An 18,848-nucleotide genomic window follows, 5' to 3' on the forward strand; every position below is an offset into this window, starting at 1 on the left:
CATTGCAGGCAAAAACCGGACCTGTAGTATTTGTTACTGGCATTGATGTAACAGGAAGAGCAAAACCACAAAACATTAAGCTGGAAACTCAATTGCTTCTCTTATTTTTTGTAATGTGGAAATCCTATTGACTGAAACCAATTATTCCACACCCATGACACCTCAGTTAAAGAACTGAAGGAAGATTTCTCTCAGCCTAGCCCATTAAATATTAAATTATGCACTTAGCTTTCCTAATAAAAAAAAAGCATTGCTTGGTATCCTTGATGAAATAACTTTAATGCACTTCTAATTGCCTTTTCCAGAAGAAATGCAATTAAAATACAGAAAATGACTTCAAATGAAAAAAGAAACAATTAAAATGGCTGTGGAATAATTGGTTTCTCACTGCCAATAACTTTCTAATTAAAATCTATTTTTTTCTATATATACTGGTCCAGCACCAGAGGCAGAATGAACATGTTTGGGGTTTTTTTTCCTACCCTCCTCGAGCTACATTTCCAAAACACAATCTTAATGGACAACAAATGCAGAATATACAACTGTTGCCAGTTAAACGACACACTATATAGAAACAGAAAGATACTAAAATGCAGTATTCACGTAACTAACTGGCAGAACTCTCTTGTGCAGTTTCCTGTTCAAAAGTTAAGATGTCAGCTATTGGTCTTATTCTTTGAAGGTGGTTTGGTCACAGTGCTGTGATTGATCACAATGCCAATGATTTTCTTGGCTTCTTTCAAACTTGAGCTTGCTGCATTTTTCCTGGGAGGAGATTTTCTGGGATCACATTCTTCGTGGTGGAACCTGCCAAGCCATGAACATAGCCATTTTAAAAAATTTTGTGACAATTCCACGGTTCACAATTCAAACAGTACAACAGTGGGTATGACGGTGTGGTGCATTGGAATGCTGGTCTGAGTTCTTATATCTGTGTTGCCATGAACAGAGGCTGGGTGACAGCCTCCTTGTAGCCAGAAGAGACATCTCCCCTGGCCGTTCGCGTTTCAAGTGGAATTGGCCACCTATCTCACCATCTTAGACACAGGAAGTACACAGCCCGGGGATGTGGGGGGAAGAGGACTAGCAAGGGGAAAGAAAAGGGTTGATGGCTTCCTCTGTTCATAGCAAAATTGTAAACACAAGTATAAAGAAAGCATTTATGATCTTGCTACAAATAATGAATGGAGGAGATCTTCTCCCGAGGGAAAATAGGGCGCAAAATGTGTGGAAACACATCCAGTTATTTAGTTAATACGGATTAGCTTTTCAATGTAACTAAAGGATGATGCAGGTGATCCAGACTGGCTAACAGATTGAACAAGGACAGGACAGAAAGGTCTTGAGGGGAATTGATGCAAATAATGAGTCAAGATCCTGACCAGCAGGCCAGCAGTCATTAGTTGCTGGTGAAGATTGAAGGATAAATTCAACATGTCTAAACACTTAACAGATAATAACATTCGATGGAGAAAATCCAAATTCAGGTCACTCAGCTGGGAAAAAAAATTTAAGTAACTGTAAAATGTGCCTCATTCTAAATTCTAAAACCCTTCAAGTTAATTGAATCCCTTGTCATTTATTTCTCATTAAGCTCTCAGTCCCTCATATCTCCTGTCAGATCCATCACTAAAATCTTTTTTTAATATACATTAAAAATGAGCAAAATCATTATTTACTTTGAATCATTAATTACAGGACTTTGAATTGAAGAATAAATTGCAAATTCTTAGAGCTGACATAAAAGAATCAAACATAAAGGTAATACTCTGGGGTTAAATCCCACATTTCTCTCTCTAGAAATCAGCAGAACAAAATCTATCTAAAATTAATGTCAAAATGGCCCATTCTGAATCACATACTGGTGATTTTAGTGAGTGATTCAGAAAATACAATTCCCTTTGGGTCAGGGAAAAATAAGCTCACTAAAGTACTCAGCTCTCACCTCATACAGGTTTAATCAGGATTAAATGAGCTTTCAGTCCCTCTTTCAGCATAAAACCTACTGGAATATTCCCTGTGGACTTAATAAACGGAGAATATAATAAATAAGGAGCTGTAGTGCTAGTGAACCAACTAATTAAGTCCTGGGTTCAAACAACTAGAACACATCAAAGCTATTGCTTTCCAACTCATTAGGTCAGTGGTACTGAATATTTAACATAGCGTGAGAGATGACTTACATCATAAATTTCATCTGAGTCTGTTTCCACTGCAGGGCTGGGTATATTTAAGCGGAGAGAAGCAGGAACTGCATATGTTGAATCCAAAGATACAGTATCTGCATAAAAACGAGTAGAGAGCAGTAGATAAGTTTACATCAAACCATATGAAATGGAAGACATGGCATCACAAGAACAGAATTTTATTTCCTTTTGTGTTTTTAATTAACATCAACAACTTGCATTTATATAAGAACGTAAGAAATAGGAGCAGGAGTAGGCCATTCGGCCCTGGAGCCTGCTCTGCCATTCAATTTTTCCTAACTGGCCGACCCTTTATCCTGAGACTATGGCCCCCTAGTTTTAGACTCTCCCGCCACAGGAAACAACCTCTCAGCATCTACCCTGTCAAGCCCTCTCAGAATTTTATATGTTTCAATGAGATCACCTCTCATTCTTCTAAACTCCAGAGAGTATAGGCCTGTTCTACTCAATCTCTCCTCATAGGACAACCCTCTCATCCCAGGAATCAATCTAGTGAACCTTCGTTGCATCCCCTCTGAGGCAAGTTTATCCTTCCTTAGATAAGGAGACCAAAACAGTACACAGTACTCCAGGTGTGGTCTCACCAAAGCCCTACATAATTGTAGCAAGATGTTATTGTGCCTTTTATGTAGTAAAACGTCCCAAGGCACTTCACAGGAGCGATTATCAAACAAAATTTGACACTGAGCCACATAAAGAGATATTAGGACAGGTGACTAAAAGCTTGGTCAAAGAGGTAGGTTTTAAGGACCATCTTAAAGGAGGAGAGAGAGGTAGAGAGGGGGAGAGGTTTAGGGAGGAAATTCCAGAGCTTAGGGCCTAGGCAGCTGAAGGCACAGCCACCAATAGTGGAGCAAAGCAAATCAGGGATGTGCATGAGGCCAGAATTGAAGGAGCACAAAGATATCGGAGGGTTGTAGGGCTGAAGGAGTTACAGAGATAGGGAGGGGTGGGGCCACGGAGGGATTTGAACACAAGGATGAGAATTTTAAAACTGAGGCATTGCTGGATCGGGAGCCAATGTAGGTCAGCGAGCACAGGGGGTGATGGGTGAACGGGGGATGGGCCATGAATTCTTCAAGACATCTTTAGTCCTCCCATTTTCTCCCCTCTCCTATTCCCTTGCTGAGGTAAGGCACTGGTACATCGCCCAAGTAGCCATTAGTTGTATCTGTCTGGAAGTGTTGCCAGGCTAGTGAATCGCACCACTCTACTCCATTCCTCCTATTCAAACTTCCAGCAGGAGTTGCTGTACAGAGATCAGCAATAGCAACCCCTATTCACGGGCACCTATTTGATATGCAGTAGCTGAGTTACGTATATTTCCTTTGCTGTACAAACTTATCCCCTCAGCATAACAAGATACTTAAGTAGGAGACTTCTTCTGGAAGGCCATGCATCGTAAATTACCCTGGGGAAAGAAGTAATCTATGAGTACTGACATGGTAAAAATACTTATGAAGATTATGTACTTTTGCTCCTCCTTATCAACGTTCCTCCTCAACTTCCCCTGCCCTTTCCCACTCCTCTTATCATCCCCCTCCCTCTATCTCCCCTCTCCCAATGGTCCTTTCTCTTCTCCCCTCTCTCTCCTCCAACTTTCCCTACCTTCCCATTCCCTTTTCCCTCTCCCCTTCCCTCCCCGTCCCCATCCTTTTTTCCTTTCCACATCCTCTTCCTTTCCCCGACTCCCCTTCTCCCCCCTCCCCTTTCCCCTCTTCCCCTCTCCCCCTCTCTACCATCCTTGCTCTTTCTGCACCCTTCCCCTCCTCTCTCCCTTTGCCAATCCCCTCCTCTGCTTTCTCGTCACTTCCTCTTCCCCTTCCCCTTACTTGGTCCAATTATCCCCACTCTCTAACCCTGTTTGAACCGAATACTGCACTTGGTCTTGACTCCCCACCTACACGTCACAGAAGATCAACTCGTGCTAAATAGAAATCAAAACCAGAGGTACCCTCGCTACGTGAGGTACAACAGTTCCATTACTTCTGGCTGCTCCAAGTCTCACCTCTCTACAATCTTCTCATGTCCTTTAACCTGTCAAGCCCTAACAATGAGAAAATCTGAGTATTTTAAGTTCTAATAGCATAGATATTTTAGACGCCCCTCTTGGCCTCATGGCGTATTCCAGCCTCAGGTAGCACCAGGACAGGTCTTTACTTTGATCCAATGATGGAAAACTAAATTATGCTGGAGTTATATATCTAGGCCCCATTTTTATTTCAGAACGTGGTCTTGCTTACCCATTTCTTTGATGGATGGCCTGGGCTTTGGTATAATATACGGTTGTACAAGGCTACTTGTGTATTTCTGGCTTTCGTTCATCCGGAGGGCATTGTATTGATAATTCCTATGTGAAACAACCGGAGGAAACATGATGAATGTCAAAATCAACAGTAGCGACACCATCAGATGTCTGCTCTTCCTGAATACACAGTGTATCTGATTGAGGGGTTCAGAGAATATCATGAACCGCAAGAGAAATTGTCGAATGGTTTATAGCCATCAATACTATACAACCCTCAATGGGCCTGCTGCTTACTACCTGAACTGGAGACATGGCAGTGGAGTTTGAAAACTGTAAAGGACCAGGGAAGAACTTAACATGTGATGTGTGTGAAGTCATTGTATCCCACTTGTACCCCACTTCCCTTCATCCTATGGCTCTCAGCGGACCTGGTTCATAAATGTCTGGCCGTCCTAGCCTGACTGGTTGTGAAGTGCTGTCAGCTCTGAAACCGGAGACTATGCCTCTCCTTTTCTTGCTGCCCAGTGACACAAAACCAAAAGGGTGATGTTAGGAGTAATAGTTTCTCCTGCTATCCATAGAGCAAGTTAAAGGGAACTGTTGGTCTCATAATTTTGCTTATTTTTCCTGGCGAGAAGTGGTTGTGTCCCGTTTTTTGGCCTATTTGAGATCATTGGTGTATTTCATTCACTCCATGGTTCGTTCCTCAGAGGAGCTCTCAAGTAAGGGACTGTTACAGGCTGTGGGCCTTCAGTAAATAGTTAATGCAAGTCGCTGCTCCATTCAAAGAAAACTTTAATGTTACATACAGCACAAGAAATCACGAAATTATAATCACATTTGACAGTAGAATTTAATCATTGATTTCTCTCAGCACAAAAGCTGTGATTGAATTGTGACAATGGACAATGCCTCGACTATGGTGCAGTTGGGGAGAGAAGTCTGGGCTTGATCTCAATCCCCTGGTACAATCCAGGCATCTGCCATTCCTTTAGATTCATTACTAGGACATTTCCAAAACCAAATATGTTACAAAAGAAGCTCTTTATCTTTCGGTACTTTACTCTCAATGAGAATGTTTTACTGACATCTAGTGTTGGCAATGTGCCTTTCCCAAGGCCAGCGAGGTGCACATCAGATCAACTTGAATTCTTAAATTCCCTATTTAATCTCAGCAGTTTTCCCTCCATTGATGCTTGGACCAGGTTTAAGCAATGATTTAAGGCTCAGCCAAATTTTAGGGAGTTCAGTGGTGCTGAGACAAACTTAAACCTTGACTGGTGTAAGTCAGATTTGGCTCAGAACAATGGAATGATTTTCCCCTGAAAAGCACAAAAAGTGTGAACATCAACTGTTGCTGAATCACATGCTCACTACATTCCCTTTTTTTTTCACATTGGTCCAGATTTTGCTGCCAAAATAACGGCGGGTTTAACGGCGCTCGCTGTTATTAATGTGTAAATCAGCCAGAAACTTGTGACGCAGATCGGGCGCAGGACCCCACCTCCAGGAATTGGTGTACATTGTGCCCATTTTACACCCGCAAAGTGGGTGCAATGCATACCAATTTCTCCCCCAAGAAGTCAATATACGTAAGCCTGCTTGATGGCTTGATGAGTACTGAGGGAGTGCTGCATTGTCGGAGGTGCCGTCTTTTGGATGAGATGTTAAACCGAGGCCCTCTCAGGTGGACGTAAAAGATCCCATGGCACTATTTCGAAGAAGAGTATGGGAATCCTGGCCAATATTTATCCCTCAATCAATGTAACTAAAACAGATTATCTGACCGTTATTGCTGTTTGTGGGACCTTGCTGTGTGCAATTTGAATGCTACATTTCCTTACCTCACAACAGTAACTACACTTCAAAAGTACGTCATTGGCTGTAAAGCGCTTTGGGACGTCCTGAGGCCGTGAAAGGCGCTATATAAATGCAAGTCTTTGTTTTACTCCCAGTCGCTATCCAGTGCGTGTGTGTGGACAGGCTGAACTGTGATGCCTTCGAAAGAGGGTGGTCATTGTCCGTGGAACTGTATCTTAGCATGAGGCAATTGAAAAAAAAAACCCCAAGAAATAGAGGCCTTTCATCTGCTCTCTCTAACAGGCAGGTAGCACTGAGCTGAAGGGAGGTTGAGAAAAGAGCGTGGAGCGTTTTAAATGAAAAAGAAAATGCAAATTACGGGCAGTGTGTGCTGTTCATTAACATTGCTGTTGACCTCCTTCTGTTATAGTATTAAAACCACAGCTAAGCTTGTACTGTGTTCTCTACGGGGCTGATGAGTACAAAGACACTTACCAGGATGATGCCTCCATCTTTTCTCGGAGCACTGAAAACAATGAGTTGATATCAGTCAAGCATTACTTCAGTTAACCTTATAGCAGCAAGGTGACATTATTTCTCAAACACCCACACACCTGCCACGTAGGACAGCTCCATTATAATATTTAGCAATTTTATTCTGCCTTCAAGTGCCCTGAAAATGATGCTTCCAAGTGTTTGTAGGTTAAAGAGGTGGGAAGGGAGATCATGAACTCCCGGGGTTTAATTTCCTCTGCTTGCTATTTTTAATGCGCCCGTTAACAACAACAATAACAACCTGCATTTATGTAGTGTCTTTAATGTAGTAAAATGTCCCAAGGCACTTCACAGGAGCGTTGTCAAACAAAGTTTTACACTGAGCCACATAAGGAGATATTAGGACAGGTGACCAAAAGCTTGGTCAAGGAGGTAGGTTTTAAAGGAGGAGAGAGAGGTAGAGAAACAGAGAGGTTTAGGGAGAGAGTTCCAGAGATTAGGGCCTAGGCAGCTATAGGCATGGCCGCCAATGGTGCAGCGATGAAAATCGGGGATACACAGAATTTTAGGAATGCAGAGATCTCAGAGGGTTGTAGGGCTGGAGGAGGTTACAGAGATAGGGAGGGGCAAAGCCACGGAGGAATTTGAAAACAAGGATGGAAATTTTAACATATTCAAGTAAATTTCTGTCTGGGTTATTTTAGCTGTGTTAGCCTCAGCTCAGTGGTAGCCATGTATCAGTCAAAGGAAGGCCAGCATTGGGAGCACTGATGTGTAAAATTGACCTCTTTAACCGGAGTACATTCATTCTTTCTCTGGCTGTCGTATTTCCAAAAGCTATAATGAAAAAATCTCTACACAGTAAAACTGTGGCAGAATTTGGAGTCTTTTTACCATCTTGTTATCGCAGGACATGGTGACTGTCTCACAGAACAACAGGCAAATGGGCCTCCAAACTTAATAGCCTGATTGATATCTCAGGTTGGAGATATTGGACAAATGCAAGGTTCAAAGTACAAGCTCATAAGTTGAAGCTAGAGGTGAATGGGAACCCAGAGATACAAGGAGCAGCAAGTCTATCAAAATCCACTAGTGAAGTTGCCCTCCAAGTCACACACCATCTTGACTTGGACATATATCGGCATTCCTTCACTGTCACTGTCACTGGGTCAAAACCCTGAAATTACTATTGTGGGAGCATCATTGTCAAAAGAACCACAGCGGTTCAAGAAGGCTGTCCAATACCTTCTGAAGGCAACTAGGAATGGGCAGTGAATGCAGCTTTGCCAGTGGCGCCCACATCCCGAGAACAAATTTAAAAAAAGGAATGCCACTGGCTGGCCTGTGACCATCAAATTATGCCACAACTCGGTTGTATCATGGCACAGGGGTTGGGGGTTGTAAGTTTCCCCCAATCTGTTTGTTTACACTCAATAACCATCAGGGTTAATGATACGGGACATTTTATTTCCGACTGCACCTTGTCATGATATAAAATAAAATGTGCACACGCAAGAGCTCACACATGCACCCGTACATGCACACATACACATGCTTACACGCGTGCATGTACTCACACGTGCACACACACTTTCACACACATACAAAGATTTTGCATTTGCTGTTGATAAAATCACATTGATTCCTCACACTGTCCTGCAGTCTCCTTTCCTGAAATCAGTATTCTGCCCCACTCCATTCCTCCTTACCTGCTGCCTTTTTGAGGTCCTGAGCTTTTTTAATGTATGGCTCCACAATCTTATTTCCAGGCTTTGGGCCTTTTTGGTCTTCATTGTTTCTCGGCATTTTATATTGGTTCCTTAATTATTAAAAGAAATGGTTTGTTAAAAAAAAGGAACAGAAAGCAAGGCTGGCATTGTCAAGGCTTTAATTACACCGTGCTTTAACATTGCTGCTATCAGAGTGTTTGATATAATGTAGTAACATTACATCAAATTATAGCGGGGCTGCATGTCAGCTGGATATTCTGTGAAACATAACAGCTCCAGCCACTTAATCTATTTAAAGCAATTACTGTTATGCAAATTACGTACAACTGGGACGAGAGGGAAAATGTCCAAAAACTGTATCTCGGAAGAAAATATTAAAGCATTAATAAAAGAAAAAAAAAGTTCAGACGTTATATCAATGTGTGAGAAAAGGGAATCTAATTAGGCTTTAAATTCAGGAGCTCTATTTTGACCCTCAGGGACTGTGAATAAAAATGGATTCTGATACCACATCCAATTAACATTTTCAATGTAAATGCAATGTCGCTTTATTGAAAAGCATGTGGTTAGCTTTAGAGCAGGAATGTCCAAGGCTTTTTTATCTTCATGCCTTGCTTAGGTGTGCTAGAGTGGCCCCTTTGATTCGCATATATCTCAAGTCGCTGATACTAAGAGGTCCTGGTGTTCTGATTGAGGATTTATCCACCAATGAGGCAAAAAGCACTCAGAACGCCCCTTTCCAAAGTGCTAGGCCCACAGTATTCAAATAGGGCAAAGTAAGAAATATAAAGGACCCATACTTCACTTTTTCACACAAAGGGTAGTAAAACTTGGAATTCTCCGCCCCAAAAGTCTGTGGATGCTGGGGGACAACTGGAGTTTTCAAGACTGAGATGGATAGATCTTTGTTGGGTAAGGGTATGAAGGGATACGGAGCAGAGGCAGGAAAATGGAGTTGAGGTACGGATCAGCCATGACCTAATTGAATGGCGGAGCAGGCCCCAGGGGGTTGAATGGCCTGCTCCTGTTCCTAATGTTACTAGGACTCAGCGAATTTGATGGGTTGCCCAGATCTGGTAGGGCACATATGGCTGCAGTTTAGACCCTTACTTTAAAGAAACATAATTTAACAGCAGGATCGGCCTCGCAAAGCTTTTGGGGTCCCAGTGTACTTCGTGCTACGGAGCAATAGCACGTGGGTTTGTGTCTGCAATTCCCCACAAGGTGAGTTCCCAATCTCGGCGGTAAGTCCAGGGAGCAGACAACGAGAAGCGGAGTATGGGTCACTCTGGCTACGCTTTTATGCCTTCCAGTGGCCCGTTAGAGAATGGCACTGGCAGGGGCCGAGGAGGAGCTGCCCATTTTGGTTGGAAATGATGAACTGTGCAGGCAACCTATCCAGAGACAGTAAAATACATTTAAACCAGGGAGAAGAGGAACAGAGTGAGGTGTCAACTGTCTACTTTTGCCACCAATTAGTTTCCTCTCCTCTCCCGAAGCCGCTTCCAGGGGAGTCAGCAGCCCTCCAGTACCTCACCCAAGTGGTCATTCTTCACGTGAGTCTAGACTGTGAACGTTGCAGCCTTGCAGGCTCTTCAACCATGGGGTGGGGGGGGGGGAGTCAATGCCAAACCTGAACCTGTTCTTATCTGACATCCACACATGCACGTTGGCCAGCAGGAGTCAAGTTTGATCAAGAACAAGATGGTGATTGTTTTGCCCCCTTCTTAGCCCAGAGGCACTGTTGGAAATTGTCGTGTTGTCCTTGCTCAGATCAGCTAGCTTAACGCAGCCCAGGGATGGAACCTGCAATGTTCTGGTCCACGTGGCTTTGTGCTGCACAAATGGTGAATCTATCCAACGAGCCATCACTGCATTATAGCTGCTATATAATTTAATAGAGTTTGATATTTAGACTGGAACTATTTGCTATATCTTGCAATGGAAGCATACTGAAGCATACTGAAGCTAAATTATGCTACTCTGTAACGCTGTGCACTTTATGTTTCTTATTTTCAGTCCCTTACTGTGAATTTGTCTTATTGTTTCTTGCCGAGTTGCTGCTTTTGTTCCTTGGGTTTGTCTTCCTGCTTCTCTGCACTGGACAGAAAAATTTTAAAAAATGATTTAAAAAATCACGCACATCAACAGAAATGCAATAATCTGCAAAATAATCAAGATAAGGGGTAACCCACACTAACATAACCAGTGTAAGGGGTAACCCACACTAACATAACCAGTGTAAGGGGTAACCCACACTAACCTAACCAGCGCAAGGGGTAACCCACACTAACCTAACCAGTGCAAGGGGTAACCCACACTAACCTAACCAGTACAAGGGGTAACCCACACTAACCTAACCAGTACAAGGGGTAACCCACAGTAACCTAACCAGTACAAGGGGTAACCATGCTAAACTAACCAATACAAGGAGTAACCATGCTAACCTAACCAGTGTAAGGGGTGATCCACACTAACCTAACCAGTATAAAGGGTAACCTACGCTAACCTAACCAGTACAAGGGGTAACCATGCTAACTTAACCAATACAAGGGGTAACCCACACTAACCTAACCAATACAAGGGTAACCCACACTAACCTAACCAGTACAAGGGGTAACCATGCTAACCTAACCAATACAAGGGGTAACCCACACTAACCTAACCAATACAACTGACACTGACATAACTGATACGAGTAACTGACATCAATACAACTGATACAGGAGGTAACTAAGACCAATATTATCCATACAGGGGTTAACTAATACCATGTTCTGAGAACTACTGGAAGGGAATTCTTTTTCAAATAGAAATAAATTAATTGGTTGAAGCAATAAGGTCCATTCATAATCACCAGTTGGGCCCCCTTCAATTATTGAATAGTTATTGTGTAAATACGATGACTTCTATTTCTGTTGAGCACCTCATGAGCAGAAAAACATCTCAAAGTGATTTGCCGGCCTGAGGAAAACTGCGGACACTGAGCAGAAGGCAAAGAGAAAACTTCAAAACAGAGTGATTGAAGAGAAGCTTTGTGGGGATGCTTTTGAAAACAGGAAGGGATTCAGAGAGTGGGATTCATAAGGCAAGTGTAGAGGTTGAAAGAGCAGACACCAATGATGGGGTGTGGGGGGGATGGGGTAATGAGGAGTAACATAGTGATGCAGAGGTGCAGGTAACAAGGAGTAGCCCAGGGAGTAACCCAGCAGCCCAGGGAGTAATGAGGAGTAGCCCAGGAGCCCAGGAAGTACCCCAGTAGGAATGAGGAGTAACTCAGTAGCCCAGGGCGTAATAATATCTCCTTCTTTTGCTTGATGTCCATTTTTTACTTATATCTCTGTGAATGTTTTTCTACATTAAAGGTGCTACATAAATGCAAGTTGTTGTTGATGTCAACCCAAAATTCAGAGCTTGAGTCTCCACTCTCCAGGACTGTCGGGAGCAGAGTTCGAACCCCACGCCTTCTGACTCAGAGGCGGGAATGCTACCCCTGAGCCACAGGCTCGCTCCGGAGTAGCTGCAGATTATACTGTTGCTGGTGCTGTCTGTTGGTACTTGAGTACAACTTCGACAAGCAACCACCAGGGTCCAATTCATCTATCACTGTTAAGAGTTGTCTCTGGCTGCACCTGGCTGATATGCCACCGGGGAGAATGTCAGCTTTCTTTCAGCAGTCAACAATCTGCGAGCAGCTGAGGAAATCAGGTTCTCGGCAATCACGCATTCCAGCGATTTTGCGAGCAGGTCATTAATTAAACATCCTCTCTGTTTTCCATCGGAACTGCAACCGAATACCGAAACCCCCCCTGACAGAACCAACAGATGGCGATGTTGCCATACCTTTGAAGAACAGAACCAGCAGTCCTGCCAGCAATACAATGAAGAGGCTGATCCCAACTCCACTGGCACTGCGGATTAACGTCTGTGAATCCAAGCTAGAGTCCCCTGCCCAGGGCAAAAAAAAACAAACAAATCAGAGGAACTGCCAATCAGTTGCCAATAAGAACTGTATAATGTGATGCTGTGTGACTTTGCTAAGCTAATTGCATCCCCGGCGTTAGAAAAGCTGAAAGAAAAAACAGAAAATGCCGGAAATGCAGCATCAGTCGGCTCTCTGAAAGAGGGGATCTGCTCAGCATTAGCTTGGCTCAGTGGTAACGCTCTCGCCTTCGAGTCAACAGGTTGTGCGTCAAAGCCCCATTCTGGAGTTAGGCATATAATCTAGACTGACACTTCAGTGCACAACTGAGGGAGTGCTGCGTTGACAGAAGTACCACCTTTCAGATGTTAGACCGAGGCTTTGTCTGCCTGTTCAACTGGATGTAAAAGATTCCATGGTGCTATTTGAAGAAGAGCAGGGGAGATCCCCTGGCCAATATTTAACCCTCAACCAAAAAAGGGTCATTATCTCATTGCTGTTTGTGGGATCTTGCTGTGCACAAACTGACCGCCTAGTTCACCTACAAAACAACAGTGACTTTATAATTTAAAAAGTAACCAATTGGCTGTGAAGCACTTTGGGATGTCCTGTGAACAAGAAGGGCCTTAGAGCAGAGACCATTAATGGGAGATTTGATAGAGGTGTTCAAAATCATGAAGGGTAGAGGTGACATGAGGAGAATTTTTTTAATGCAGCCAGTTGTTATGATCTGGAATGCACTGCCTGAAAGGGTGGTGGAAGCAGATTCAATAGTAACTTTCAAAAGGGCATTGGATATATACTTGAAAGGGAAAAAATTGCAGGGCTACGGGGAAAGGGCAGAGGAATGGGACTAATTGGATAGCTCTTTCAAAGAGCCGGCACAGGCACGATGGGTTGAATGGCCTCCTTCTGTGCTGTATCATTCTATGATTCTATTCTGTGATATAAATGCAAGATCATTCATTCAAGTTCATAATGTTTTGAGTGATAGTTTTCAAAAGTCTGTCGGAGCTTCCCACCTGATACCTGAACCCTATCTTTCCCTCTCAGCTGCAATGTTATGCTTTTCATTCTGCATCCCATTTTACTGCAACAGGACAACAGGGCAACTTTTAACTAGTCCAATTTTACTGATTGCTCAAGCAGGATGAATATTGCGTGTGTGATAATAACTTGCAGATTTGTCAATCCATTCATTTTTTTCTTGCAATTTAATAGAGTTTTATAACACCTCCATCAAAATAGTAGACAAAGGAATTTCATCCGCATGTGTTGGCATGGTAACGCCCTCAGCTCGTTTCACCCTTAAAATGCGTGTGTTAAGTATGACGTACTGTGTTCGTGAATGAAGAACAGAGTCACCAAATAAAGGGAAATGGATTCCTTGAGGCAAAACAACTGGTCATATGTTTAAAATGTACACACTATAAAGCAGTTAATGTACCAGACTAGGAGCTTCTGATCGCATTCAGGGCTGTGATATTGCTGTTTTGAGAGCCTTACACGACAGGATTTTATGAAGCGAGGGGGCCTTACTGTGCAACCACCAGTTGAAAGCTTTCGCACCAGTTTTATCTATTACTCTGCTTGACTGAACACGTAAGGCTTATATTGCTTAGGGTGGGATTTTTCCGGTATTTAATCACATGTATATTGGCGTCACTCAGATCGGACAGGAATAGATTTCAGCACATCAAGGGCGCCACTGTGTGCATCATCGTGCAGTAAACCGATGCAAAAATGGCAGCATAATTCTAGGGTCTGGTGCTGATCTGTCTCTGGAGTGCAGCAATGTGAGATGTCCTAGGGGAGTCCAGCTTACATTGCTTGGGTTGGCGTCACATGGATTCCACGCAGTGTTCATTGGATCCTCCCACCCCGCCCCCAACCCCGAGCACTTGACAAGTTTACAGTGGGGTCTTTAGAACGTTACGATGTCACCCTCCACTTGCGCTCTCAAAGGGTTAAAAACTTCACCAGCGCAGGAGCGTGTCCTGCCTGTAGGCACCCATGCCATTGGCAGACAGTCGGCATGACGATCTTGCCAATTGCCCCTTACGCTCGTCAGCTACTGGCCTGAGATCGCAGGCTAACATTGCACTGGTACGGTGTAACCTCCGTCACAAGGAGAGGAAGAAATAACACGGTCACATCGAGAAACAGAATTCGGGCGTAGAGTTTTCCGGAAAATTCCATACAGTTTTCTTAACCCAACCATTTTAGACCTGAAGTAAGGAATAAACTGCCGACGCTAAAACTGAAATAAAAGAGGGAATGCTGGAAAGAAAGAAAGAAAGAAAGAAAGTCGTGCATTTATATAGCGCCTTGCATGACCTCAGGATGTCCCAAAGCACTTTACAGCCAGTGAAGTACTTTCGAACTGTAGTCACTGTTATAATATAGGAAACCCGACAGCCAATTTGCACACAGCAAGCTCCCACAAACAGCAATGTGATAATGACCAGATAATCTGTTTTTTTTAGTGATGTTGGTTGAGGGATACATACTGGCCAGGACACCGGGGAGAAGTCCCCTGCTCTTCTTTGAAATAGTGCTGTGGGATCCTTTACGTCAACCTGAGAGGGCAGAAAAGGGCTTCGGTTTAACGCCTCATCCGAAAGATGACACTTCCGACAGTGCGGCACTCCCTCAGTACTTGCACTGGAGCGTCAACCTGGATTTGCTCTGAGATACAGAGCAAATCAGTTTCCATTTCAGATGTAGAGTCATTTTGACTTTTTGCGACAGGGCGATATCGGACCAGCTGCCCGTTACACATCTCTCCCAATTTTCATTTCCATGGACTTCAGTCGCCCAAAATCAAAATGACCCCTCACGGGCGGAACTTTGATCTTCAGCGAGGGGGTGGCGCTATGAAAGTTCCGCCCTACGTCTGAAAGTTAACTTGCCTTGTATGTTTATAGATGCCTATGGACCTGATGAGGATGGCCAGCATTCTCTGTAGGTAACTTGACTCGTGCTTTTTTTCCCCTTCTTTCTGTGATAAGCTTTTAATTTGTAATTTATGCCCTCCTTCAGTCAAAAATAATATAGTTAGTTATCGTCAATTGACGAGTAAATTGGTTGGTGAGAAATGTTAACTAAAAGGTTGGGAATCTTGCACAGTAAACCTTCGTGTTTAGAGCAGGAGGAAGGTTCTAGAAGAGACACTCACCTGTTACCGTCAGTTCAACCTCATCGCTCCACATTTCAATTGAGCGTCCTTTCACGTTGCTGACGATACCACATTCATAGGCAACACTTTGGTTCTCCGCTAAGCTGTGAAGAGTAAGGTTCTGAAGACTTTCGTTTTGACTGCCGGAGTGCAAGAGCATCTTGTCCCTCCTCCACCTGTACTGAACATCCTGAGGAGCGCCTGGCACTTTGCAGAATAAGTGGACAGGCTGACCGTCCGCAATGGCGTTCGCCGGAGGCTCCACCACAACAACAGGCTTGGGAGGCCGCTCTGTTAAGAAAAGGGAAAAGTCCCTGTTGGATTACCGACAGTGAAAAGCTTAAGATGCTAAGATTTTGCAAAACTGCAGATGGGCTACACACATAGTCCGTCGTTAGTGTGCATTAGTGCGTGTGCACAGTACACAAGAAGCTTACAGTGTGAAACAGGCTGCCTTGGACTGCAAGACACTGGTGGCATGTTATCATCAGGGACACTGGCTTATGGTGACTGAATGAGTCAAATCGAGGGATTTCAGGAATATTTACCAGTGTTTTGGGGATTGCATTCTACAATTCTATCTATTTTTCCATAAAAAGATAGTCCCTTGATTATTACACAAGCTGTAAACATAGATTTGGAACTTCTGTGCTCTAACGTGACAACTGTCAAAAAATAATTTGTTGTGTGTGAAGTGCTTCGATATATTGGCTGGGACTCTCCTTCCAGTGGTGGTGTTCCAGTGGGGTGGGACCTCTGTCCACCGCTGTGACCCCGACACGTTTTCCTTGGTGGGGGGAGGGGGGGTCATTTGTTATGGGGTGTGGAGTTGGGGGCGGGCTCCCGGAAAGATTGCCACCACCAAGAAGGAGGCCCCTGCTGAAGAAGAGGGAATTTCTGCTTGTACTTGCCGTGGGATCCTGGCTGCAGCACCAGAAAAAGAGGAGCAGCATTAAAGGGGCCAAGCGCCATGAAGATTGGAAGGCATGTCCCACTGAAGGCCTTGGTCCAGAGCAAGTTCGAGGGGCTGAATGGCCTACTCCTGCCACTATTTTCCTATGTAGACTGGGACCAAGAAATTGGCTGAATAGTAGGAAACACCGAGTAAAGAAAACAATTCTTATAGCACCTTTCACAACCTCAGGACGTCCCAAAGCTCTTCACAGCCAATAAAGTACTTTTGAAGTGTAGTTACTATACTTATTGGAGGAGATATGTTGGAGCGGGGGTAGTACAGAGTGGGGAGGATTCAGGGCTCAATACTGGATGGGCAATTGTTTATAATTTGCATATAAGGAGTCCCCACTGCAAGAGAGGGAAATTCTACCAGTGCTGCAGTGGGATTGTCACTGTTATAATCTCATGGGCCTCACGCTGCCGAGGTCGGGGCGGTTTATCGCCCGCTTCAGCCCTCCCCCCGCCCGCTTCAGCCTCCACCCTCCCAGGCCCCCGCCCTCCTCGGCCCCCACCCACCTCAGCCCCCGCCCGCATGACTGCCACCCCAAGTTAAAATCGGGGCTTATCAGTCAGAGGAGGTAATGATCAAACTGGTCAGACCGCACCTTGAGTACTGCCTCCGGTTCTGGTTGCCAAGAAACTAGGGAGACATTCAAGAGCCTGAGACGGTGCAGGGAGGAGCCATGAGGCTGATCCCCAGGGTCAGGGGTCCAAGTTATGAGGACAGACTGGAGAATCTTGGGCTTTTCAGCCTAGAAAGGTGGCATCTGAGAAGTGATATCGTAGAGGGACATAAAATTGTTAAGAAAAAGTTAACGCGGAATATTACATTAAATTAAACTGCGGATGTAGAACAAGGGGACAGAGGTTCAAACTAGCAAAGCTAGTCGACTCTGTCCCATCCCTTCATGATTTTAAACACCTTTATTAAATCACCCTGATAGCCTTATCTCAAAAATCTCAAGATTGAGATTGATAGATTTTTATTAGGTAAGGGTATCCATGGATATGGAACAAATGCAGGTAAATGGAGTTGGGGTATAGATCAGGCATGATCCAATTGAATGGCGAAACAGGTTTGAGGGGCTGAATGGCCTACTCCTAGTCTTATGTTCCTATTTTCATATGTTCCTATGTTCCATCCTTTAATCTCCTATAGTTCTAATCAACAGTGGTGAAATTAATCTGAATTTGACAAATGGGATTATTTGAAAAAAAGGCACTATTTTAAATTGAACCATGGGTTGTAACATTATTAACCTGAAAGAAGTTACATTATTTTGAGAAGAGATGATGAGAGTTATTCATAAGACCTCGTACCTGTTACAATCACCTCAACTAAATCACTTCTTTCCTTCAGCTTCCTCCCGTCGACAGTATTGAGTGCAGAGCAGTGATAAAACCCACTGTGCTTGGCTTTACTGTTTGCCACGGAATAATTCATCCCTTCTTGGATTTTCCTGACCGTTCGGATGTCTGTAGGTTTGTGTTTGTACCAGTAGTATTCTATGGGGAGGGATCCGTGAGCAGACTGGCATCTCAGATGAAAAGGGTCTTCCAGCAGGACAACAAGTTGCCCAGGCACTCGAATCACCACTGGCTTAGAAACTGGAACTTCAAAGAAGAAACAGGATGTTACACCTGACATTATTATCAGAGCCCTGTGCACACAATGAGGGGCTACAGTCAACAGGTCCATCAATATATTCTGTGACTGGCAACTCTTCATATTGGTGAGCCCTCAATCTCCAGGGTGCTATTGTTGAGAAAGAAAGAAAAAAGACTTCCATTTATACAGCGCCTTTCATGACCTCAGGACATCCCAAAGCGCTTTACAGCCAACTAAGTACTTTTGAAGTGTAGTCACTGTTGGAATGTAGGAAACGCAGCAGCCAATTTGCGCACAGCAAGCTCCCACAAACAGCAATGTGATAATGACCAGATCATCTGATTTTTAGTGATGTTGGTTGAGGGATAAATATCAGCCAGGACACCGTGGAGGACTCCCCTGCTCTCCTTCGAGTGGTGCTGTGGGATCTTTCACGTCCACCTAAGAGGGCAGACGGGGCCTCGGTTTAGCGTCTCACCCGAAAGACAGCACCTCCGACAGCGTGGCACTCCCTTAGTACTGCACCGGTGTGCCAGCCTGGATTATGTGCTCAAGTCTCTGGAGTGGGACTTGAACCCACAACCTTCTGACTCAGAGGCGAGAGTGCTACCCACTGAGTTTGAAGAAATCATTATTGGTATAATTTTCCGTGCCCATGTTGCCAATAGGGAGCCTTGCGTATTGGAAATTTGGGCATATGTG

At 44.1% G+C, this 18,848-nt stretch overlaps 1 protein-coding gene across 1 annotated transcript in view; it reads right to left on the reverse strand.

Moving 5' to 3' along the window:
* Positions 1-386: 386 nt before the first annotated feature.
* Positions 387-18,848, reverse strand: part of LOC137340281 (Fc receptor-like protein 5) — a 33,827-nt gene continuing 15,365 nt past the window's right edge. The window contains exons 3-11 of the mRNA XM_068002700.1: positions 17,858-18,151; positions 15,581-15,871; positions 12,324-12,428; positions 10,508-10,580; positions 8,460-8,569; positions 6,751-6,781; positions 4,451-4,557; positions 2,184-2,281; positions 387-807 (exon numbers count right to left, since the gene is read on the reverse strand). Coding sequence (XP_067858801.1) covers positions 787-807; positions 2,184-2,281; positions 4,451-4,557; positions 6,751-6,781; positions 8,460-8,569; positions 10,508-10,580; positions 12,324-12,428; positions 15,581-15,871; positions 17,858-18,151 — 1,130 coding nt within the window. The 3' untranslated portion in view covers positions 387-786. The remainder of the gene's footprint in view (positions 808-2,183; positions 2,282-4,450; positions 4,558-6,750; positions 6,782-8,459; positions 8,570-10,507; positions 10,581-12,323; positions 12,429-15,580; positions 15,872-17,857; positions 18,152-18,848) is intronic.

The sequence above is a fragment of the Heptranchias perlo genome, chromosome 21 (genome assembly GCF_035084215.1).
Source record: "Heptranchias perlo isolate sHepPer1 chromosome 21, sHepPer1.hap1, whole genome shotgun sequence".
Classification (NCBI taxonomy): Eukaryota; Metazoa; Chordata; class Chondrichthyes; order Hexanchiformes; family Hexanchidae; genus Heptranchias; species Heptranchias perlo.